The sequence below is a fragment of the Palaemon carinicauda genome, chromosome 1 (genome assembly GCF_036898095.1).
Source record: "Palaemon carinicauda isolate YSFRI2023 chromosome 1, ASM3689809v2, whole genome shotgun sequence".
In the NCBI taxonomy this organism is placed as follows: domain Eukaryota; kingdom Metazoa; phylum Arthropoda; class Malacostraca; order Decapoda; family Palaemonidae; genus Palaemon; species Palaemon carinicauda.
The window spans coordinates 284,544,512-284,553,976 of NC_090725.1; the positions used below are offsets into that span (position 1 = coordinate 284,544,512).

A 9,465-nucleotide genomic window follows, 5' to 3' on the forward strand; every position below is an offset into this window, starting at 1 on the left:
GAAATCAACGAAAACATTATAAAGTTTATTAATCATTACATAAATTGAGTATCCTTTCTTTCAAGCAAAGAAATGATTTGTCAGATTTATATATCTATCCTGAATGTAGCAATGTGTGATTGTTCTGAGCGACTGGGAAAATAATGCACCAGTTATCTTTCGATGCTACGAACAATTCCATATCACACTATAACAGCTGATAATGAAACAAATTCCCGGATATCTAATACCTTTGTTTTATGAACACACGTTTTCTGCACTGAAATGCCTAACTGGAGTTTATTTACAATGTTTATACACCTGCTACAGGACCGTCTTGCCTGACATATGGTAAAAAGAAATACAAAATCTCTCACTTTCACGTGTAACTTTCAAAAACTTTCAACAATATAACTAGCAAAGTTCACCCGGACACAAATAAAACCCTTGTAAACGATGTCTAAAAGGCAGTCAGATTTATAGAGCACCAAATTGATAAGTAGTGAGTCAGAGATAAATAAGGTTATACCAAATGCATAATCAGAAAATCTTCCTGATTTTTAAATGCTCAAGTAAATCAAAGACTAAAGTACAACTAAAGCAGACTGCGACAGAGATTATGAAAATCTTTGTGGTAAAACGGTTGTGATTCTGTTAAAAATACTAAAAGCCATTACATAAGAAAATCTTCATATTATAAATAATAACAATGACATAGATGAAAAAAAATGAGTTGTGCATGATTTGGAATTGAAACCATGTCCTGAAGCATATCTTATGGTGAGTCTATTTGTTCCGTCTTTCTTAACATCTTGGTGCCAAAATAAGTAACTTAAATAAACAATAAAAGAAGAATCTCAGGCATTTTTTCTGAATATGCTTTTATATCAACCTGAAGTGAAGAACCTATTCCTGATGTTTTGAAATAAGGGTAAATTAAAAGCACCCTGTTTCAGCGAAGGTGGATTTTGCAATAGTAAAAACTTCATTGTTCTTTTTTTCATTTATTCTACTTTGCAAAATGAGGAGAAAATGTCATAGACAAGCTAAAGAGAGATCCGCTACCCCGGACAATGTAGAGAGGACACTTTGTGCAATAAGTACCAACCGGAATGCAGTATTAACCTAAATATCATACCAGTGCTTCTGTACATGTATGTGAGCAACCTGGATTACATTGAATTTTATCTGTAACGTTTTTTTTGTCTATATTTTTGCATTTACCCTGAAAGAGAGATTCATTGTTTCCCCAAATAGCTAAGCAGTTTCATACTTTGACACAAGTGAACAAATATTCTTCTATCCTGTAACAATGAGTGAACGAGTCATTACATCAACTACCACGAGAGAGAGAGAGAGATTGCTCACTGGACATCACAAGATTCTTGGGACAGCACAGGATTCCACAGATCATTAATTTCTTTTCTGAAATCTGATCTCATGGAGACAATTTCTTGAAAAGGTACCCCACATATCTGGCTTTAGCCTCACACTCTATACAGAATAAGTCAGGCATGAAGAAATGGAAGCCATTAGTAACATGGCAAGGAGTTCGTAATGCCATACCAAAATCTTAACACCACTGACTACGGGCATGTACCGAGAACCTATTCTTAATCAGACAGACAGAGTTATTTTTATCTAGTGTTAGTAAACTATTTGCTAATAATTCATTTCAGAAGAGACAAGGGAGTGGATTGTAGATACTTCAATTTATGATGGGATTCTTGCAGGGAGACCTACGGATATACAATAAAACAATCACCCCTCATGTAGTTAAAACACTGGAGAGCCATCAATCTGATTAATGAATACTTCCTAAGCACACCCACTGACTACAAGCTCTTGGCAGTTATCTATGGATAAAATTCAACATCTCCATAGAGAGAAAAACATTAATTAAAAGTTGGTGGCAGTGATTAGTAACACAAGTTGCATAAGTCCCGCTGAGCGCTCGCTCTGTTTTGGCCGGTGACCGAGTGTGGCAGATTGCAAGAACACCAGGTATGCTGTGTAAGTGCATTCCATAAGTCAATGTTGCCCCTAGGTTGAGGGAACCCCCAGCTGTAATTTTGGCTGTGGCCAAGTATTACAGTGAGGAACTGATTTCAACTAGGGATAATCATTGAGAATGACCCGCAAATTTCCACATGAGGCGCAGATGAGCTGTTGGCATCATGGCCAAAAAAGGTGAAGTGAGGGCTTCAGCTGATGTCCTCAGGGCTATGCTTGGTGTTTTGTGGATCTTACGCAATTTAGCAGGACCTACTTATTTTCTGTCATCTTGCCTTCACACAGATTTGGGCAGTGATAACAAATCAGTAGCTAGTGTCGACACCGTCACTACAGCTATCAGGACCACTCTGGTGAGTCCAGACCTTGGCAAGTAACATTCAGAGCCTAATATGTTAAATTAATCTCGACAAAAGGTTGCTGCCTCTAATGTTTGGCTAAATGATTGAGGACCTCAACTGGACGCCGTCCCAGCCTCATCCTTGTCCTCTTCGGTCTCTGTTTCAGGGTCGAGGCTGCGGGTGGCAGTGAGAGCTGATGCCTCCGCCACCGCCGGAGCTCCAACGGGCAAGGAATTGGTTGGGGCAGCAGTGGTGGTGGATGGCGGGGATGTTATGGAAGAGGTGGGTGTGGATGTTGTTGAAGTGGAACCAGGAGCAGAGGGCTCACTGGTTGCTCCTCCCCCGACCTCTCCACTGGTGGTGGTTGTGGCTATAGCACTCAAGACAAGCTTTGAGCGAAGATTAACAGGAGGATTCGGGGAGGAGTCGCTCTCGGACCCTGGGGACTGACTGGTGGGAGTGGTCCGGGGTGTGGTTCGGGGGGTGGTCATGCGGCTGCCGGAGCCCCGTTCTTTCCGCCTCCCCGAGTCCAGGTGTGAGGGCCGCGCACTCCGAGCACTCGCTGCTTCCGCTTCCCGAGCTGTCTGAAACAAACAGTGTAACAGAACTATTTTGCAAAAATAATAAAACAAAAAAATTGCACAGGAGTGCAAAAATAAAATTATACTAACCTTAGAAATAATCTTAAAATACTTAACATAAAAATATGTATATCAATATATCACATATAAAAAAATGATGTATATGTACAACAGCTTATCTTCAAATTACATACTATTCTGGCCAAAACTATTAATAAACTAAGCAATTAGTGTAAGTCAGAATCATAAAAAACACTTTAATCAAAACTAATCAGCCTTATAAAATAGCAACAATACAATTACAAAAGGACTGTACAACTTGCAAAGCCTAAACAAGGATAAAAGCTCGTCCGAAAGTAAAGGAATCTTGCAAGCAATTCTAGTTTTTTTTTTTTTTCACGGTGGTACCTTTTTACAAACAACATAACATTTTACTGATATTACTATATAATAACCTTCATAGTCGCCATGCTACTTTGCATTTACAGCAAAAAGGTTATCTAAAGAACAAATATTATACAGTCAATCTAGAAATTTCAACAACTACAAGAACTGCAGTGTACATTACAAAGTCCCTCGTGCAAGACTAGAAAAAAAAAATAAACAAATAGAAAATAAATGACTGAACTCATTGGAAAACTCGAAAATTACAACTACCTGATAGATTTTGCAATACATGCCACACGTGCAGCTTTTAGCCTATCACTTGAGGCAAGTGATTTTTATTACTGTCAATTCTGTCTAATGTATTGACATATGAAAGAATAAAATGGAAAGCAAATTCTGTCACTACCAAATTTCTAATTTGTCTTGAACTTTTGTTTTTATTGAAGTTGTGTTCATGAGATTTTAATCTCTGAAGGGAAAGGAATCTATGAAAATGAATATGTTCAACTTATAATATTATTTGAAAAATAGTTGATATTATATACGTGAACAAAAAAGTAGAAAATCCCTTTTCAACACCCTTACCCTAATAATCTTTACATTTTAAATTATTTCTTCACGTACACAAACTAAAAATAACAGAGATCTTGAAAGACAAGTTAGACATAAGACCTTGGTAAATTCTATGACCATTGAAGTTAATTAAAGCACAATTAAAACTCTGAAAAGAAATGTGAACATCCCTCCCATGCCTGAATATTTAGAGGGTTGAATGTAGTTATGACCATTAACTTCTAAGTAAAATATGAAGCAGACTCACTTCCCTGTTGTCTACTTGGTTACTTTCTGAAGATAGCCATATAACCTCTTCCCGACTTTTAATGTCTATATTATCGCTTTTCGTACATGTGAATTAAGAATAAATTTCTCATTAATTCCTGCACTTTCCTTCTACCCGATGGAACGTGGAAGAATTAATAATGCAACGGAAACATAATAAGCTCTTTCATTTCATATCACTACACAGAGATATTGTAAGATGATAAACTCTGGAGAGAATTATATAAGACTAAATGGTTCCTTAAAAGCAGAAATTTATACAAGACTAAATGGTTCCTTAAAAGCAGATATCTAACTTAGACTCATGACATCCAAAAAGTAATATTTCAGCCATTGTAAAATATCCTCTTTGGTATAATCTATTAATTTTAGAGGTTTGATGGCTATGATTTTAATCTGTGGTATCATTGCCATTTTTCTTACTGTCTCCTCAGTCCTATTACTAATTGAGTTCTCCCGAATGATTAAAGGAAACGTAGAATAATTTGCATCATCATTATCTTTTTTCGCATTTATCTACACGCCTTTTTTGGAGAAGAATAAAGAAGCTACATTCTATTGCAGAAGTTTACTTTCTCACTAAAGCATATCTGCTAGAATGGATACCTACATAAATCCCCTCTAAAAGTTCAAAAGAACTCAATCGCATATAGAAATATTTGCAATGATTTGTGAAGCAACTTCAAACCCTTTTTTTTACGAATGCATAAAGCAGAAAGATGAAATATTTCGTGAATAGAAATCGTGACATATTATGCAAACTCCTCAAGAACAATAACGGATTTCTGGTTCGTGATGATATTATATCATTCCGTTTTTAAGTTGAATTTCAGGATTGATTGATTTAAAGTTTTCAGGCATCCTGAGTTGAATTTCAGGAAAATCATGTTCATAATAAAATGCTTCATTAACAAAACCAAATATATTTAAGCTTTTTAGACATGAATAAAGTTTACAGAAAAAAAAAATTACTTTTCATGGAATTAGGAAAGTGATTGTGTGGTGCTTAATCAGTTCATTTTAGAATTAGTGAACGGATATTTCAATTACATTCTCAGGAGACAAATATAAAAGCTATAGGTTGTAATAGTTCAAATTTACAGTGTAGTTAAACATAATTGCAAAATAAAAAGATCCATTAGGAATTTATGGTTACAAAAAAGAAAAAAACAACACGCAAAATCATATGTACTTAAGAAAATGAAACATGGTTTTCCTATCATCAGGATCCATGTTAATTTTCCACAAAGAGCTCACTGTTCATTGCATGTTGCACGTAGGAAGAATAAAAACCTGTAATTAAGCTTAATGACTTTAATCATCCAATTTTAGAGAAATAAGATCAAATCAAACGACTGAAATTTATGTCATTGTCTCCCGTTAAGACCAGACTTAGGCCAATTCGTATAAGCTGTGTGTGAGATAGTTATGTTAAAAGTTCTCGAATGTGACTTACGAAAGGGCTTTACTGAAAGTAAATTCGAATGCTAAAAACGGTGGTGGAAAATAGTTATGCGAGCAGATGTAAATAACTTCCATCGCTAGTGAAATCACTTTTATAAAGCTTAAAAATGTTCGCCAAATCATGAAAAATACCTCTTTTTGCGATTATGAGTTATACTTTTGAAGCTAATCTGACACTTGCTTTTAAATGACTTCTATTTTTATTATCTTTTTACATACTAACTGTCTCGAATCATCATGAACCTCGAATATCTGTGAAAGAAGAAATAAAAGAATGAAAGTCATTCGAATGAAGGTTGTTGGCATAAGGAAAAATATTGGGAAATATCAAAGCCAGAAAGAAAATAATTAAATATTACGTAACACAGGAGAAAAGTCAACCATATTTGTAAATCATAAGTGTCGTAAATATAGATAGAAACATAATAATATAATAAACATAATGATATCGGTACCTTATTCCTCAGGTGTTATAATCTATGACAACTGCTTAAAAAAATAATAACGTTCTTATAAATACCAGAGACAAATGACCCTTCTAGTATATTTTTTTAAGTATACTAGCATAACAACACAATTATCTCTAGTAACATAGTTGTTATCTTAGTATACCTCAAAAAGCTACACAAGAAATATCATTTTGTCTTCTGTTTCTTTTACAATCTTATCTAGGACACAAAATTATCGAATTTAATAAGCCAAATATGCAACACAGCAACGAACATGCAGACAGGAAAGCCAACGGACAGATGATTAATTTTTCTTCTCTTACATTTATTTCTTAAAGAAAATACTTCTTATTATTATACAGCTTACGGAGGATGGCCCAGCAGGCGATCTTCTACTGATGGACTAATCATAATTGCCAGCGTTTGGGAAAAATAACACAACAACTTTCGCATGTAGGTAAAGAATTCGTGATACTGCATAAATTGTTAAAAAATAAACTTTTATGAGGCATTAGATATCACCATATCTATAAAAAATAGTTTATATATGACAGAATTATAGGCCCAGTTTTCTGATTTTACCAAAAAAATGAGTTAAATGTAAAATAAATGGTACTGTCACATGGCCCTTATTTCCAGCTCAGTTGAATTCTGCACTCAAGTCGCAGAAAGGTCTGTCCGACTTTATAGCCCCAACGCTCGGGGTCAGGCGTTCACCTACTACATTGTCTTGTGAAATGCCCAGATACACACCAAACAACAGGGTCTTTATTCGTATTCAGTGCCATACCACCGATGACAACACCAAACGTTGGTCATTTTATCAAAAGCCGAATCATTTGGACGCAAATCCACTTCGTTCTTTCTCTAAACACAGTACTTGTATTTATCAAGTCCAGTAATATCAATGATACTTTCTATTTCGTATATATCCTTATAATGTTTCCGAGGAAGCTGCTAGTTTTCTTATTACATAGGGCTTGAACAGACAGCCTACAATCCATGGATTACCTTCTTTCTAAAGGAATATCGTTTACACCTATTGAAACCATTAAAGGAAATGATTGTTCCTGAAATATATCTTGTGATATAAATCTGGTATCTAATGCTAACTAGGATTACATTACTCAGTGGAAATATGATTAACCTTGCATAGTAGCGTTATGTTTTATAATATGTCCTTGGAACGAATTCTTTATTCAAGTTAATACCCTCATATAAAGAAAGATTGTGCTGAGTGTATCGCATGTTAAATACACACAAGTTCAGTTCTTAAATAACGAAAAATCATTGTATAAACAATTCACTTCTAGTGACAGCATGAGTACTATGATGCTAACATTACCAGAGGCATGCTATATCAAATTGGCGAAAAATAAATTGTCAATGTAACAGTGTTGTCGGTCATCTGGTCCATGTCTCTGTTAAGGACAGCTACCATTAATTTTTGCAGTGAGGGAAAAGTATAAATGCCACGAGTTGCTCTATTTGCATACTGTATAATATCAGGGCTGTTTCCCTGGGAGAGACGAAAATAGATCTCCAATTCTTACTGGGGAAGGTGGTTCTTCCATTGTGGCTACCTAATTGGGGTGCGGGGCAAGTAGTAAACCTTATCATGGTGACCCTAATCCTGACAGAGATGGATTACTGCGCAATGCACAATACCCGTATCTTCAGCTTGGTGTAGTAAAAGGATAAACTATCGGCTCTGAAAGGTCATGAAGGTCATGAGTTTCAATGTAGAAGGCCTCTTAGCCAAAAATTTGGACATATTCAGCAGTCTTAAAGTGGACATCTTATGTCTCCAAGAGACACATAAGGATTCAGCCCCTCCAAAACTGCTAGGCATGTATTTGGTAATCTACCATCCAAACTCCGTCCGCAGTAGTGCAACATACATGAAGGAAAAGGCCTTTAGCGTGAATAGTGTTGCCCTATCGAATGAAGGGATGGAGATACTCCAAACAAAAACTAAAACATCAACATCTTGTGTGTGTATAAACAATCCCCTATACCATTTAAATGGCATAAAATTCACAGCCTTGGAAACGGGGCATCTTTAGTTATTGGAGATTTCAATAGTTACAACACCATATGGGGCTACAGCATAACACTGATGGAGAAGCCTTTGAAGAATAGGCTCTAAATAACCACCTAACCATTCATTCTAATCAGAAACACAAACCATCTTTAATGGTCTCAATATGGAAGATAAAATATAACCCTGACCTGGCATTTCTGTCATCTTGTCACTACCCAAACTTTGAAAAATCAGTCTGTGACCCACTTCCAAAATCTCAACACAGACCTATTGCTGTTAACATCACACCAGTTATCAGAGCTCTAGGATTAATTCACACCAGGACTGGATGATAAGATAAATAACATAGAACCAGAACTAGAAAACTATGAACTTTTCAAGAAACCTTTATGGACAGTGTCAAGAAAACATATTCCAAGAAGAAGCAGAAATAATTACATCCCATATATCACGGACCACGTTAAAGAGATTTACAATGATTATACACAAGCATACAATTAAGACCTGTTTGCCTAAAATACCTTCAAACTAGGAGAGCCTTTGTTGACCTCTGTATCCAAACGAGAAAAGGAGAGATGGTAAGAACTGATAACCACCACAGATATGACTCTGAACAGTAGGAAAGCATTGAAAACAATCAGTAAACTGAGCTAGGATAAGAACAACCAAACATAAATAGCTGCAGTAACACCTGACGCAGTACCAAAACAATTCTTACTTAATGGGAAGCCATATAAGAAAGAACGAGGAAATCTCAAAAGAATGAAGGACGAAATGAAACGCGTCATGCAAGAAAATAAAGTTTCGACCATTCACTGCTAAAGAACTCAAGAAGCCATTTAACATCATAAACTTGATAGGGTTTCTGAGCTCCACGGTATTACACTCAAGATATTACTGCATTTTGGCAGCAGGACTATATCAAGGGTATTGGTGCTTCTTAACAACTTTACAAGAACATTCCAGATCCCAAAACTATGGAGATGAGCTAAAGTTGTGGCCTTACTAAAACCTATCAAAGACCCAATGATCCCTAAGAGCTATTGGCCAATATCTCTCCTCCGCCTCTTATACAAACTGTACGAACGGATCATGATGGCCTGCATAGCTTCAACAGTCAAAGAACAACTGAGACCAGACCAAGTAAGCCTCACTCAGTATATTGAGGATGGGTTTCAGCTTGGAAAAATCACAGGAGCAGTATTTGTTGACCTAATGGCATCCTATGACACTGAACCACAGGTTGCTTCATCTGAGATATCCAAACTTAAGCATTGTGCATACCATGCAGTCACTGCTTATTAACAAACTTTTCTTTGTTGAAATGGATGGTAGGAAAAGCAGATGGCATGAAAAGAAAAACTACC

General features: G+C 36.0%; 1 protein-coding gene across 3 annotated transcripts in view; it reads right to left on the bottom strand.

Annotated features, from left to right (window-relative positions):
* Positions 1–426: 426 nt before the first annotated feature.
* Positions 427–9,465, bottom strand: part of RhoGAP100F (Rho GTPase activating protein at 100F) — a 504,175-nt gene continuing 495,136 nt past the window's right edge. For all 3 annotated transcript variants that reach the window (XM_068391718.1, XM_068391712.1, XM_068391705.1), the window contains one exon: positions 427–2,913. In XM_068391718.1, the coding sequence (XP_068247819.1) occupies positions 2,447–2,913 (467 nt within the window). In that variant the 3' untranslated portion in view covers positions 427–2,446. The remainder of the gene's footprint in view (positions 2,914–9,465) is intronic.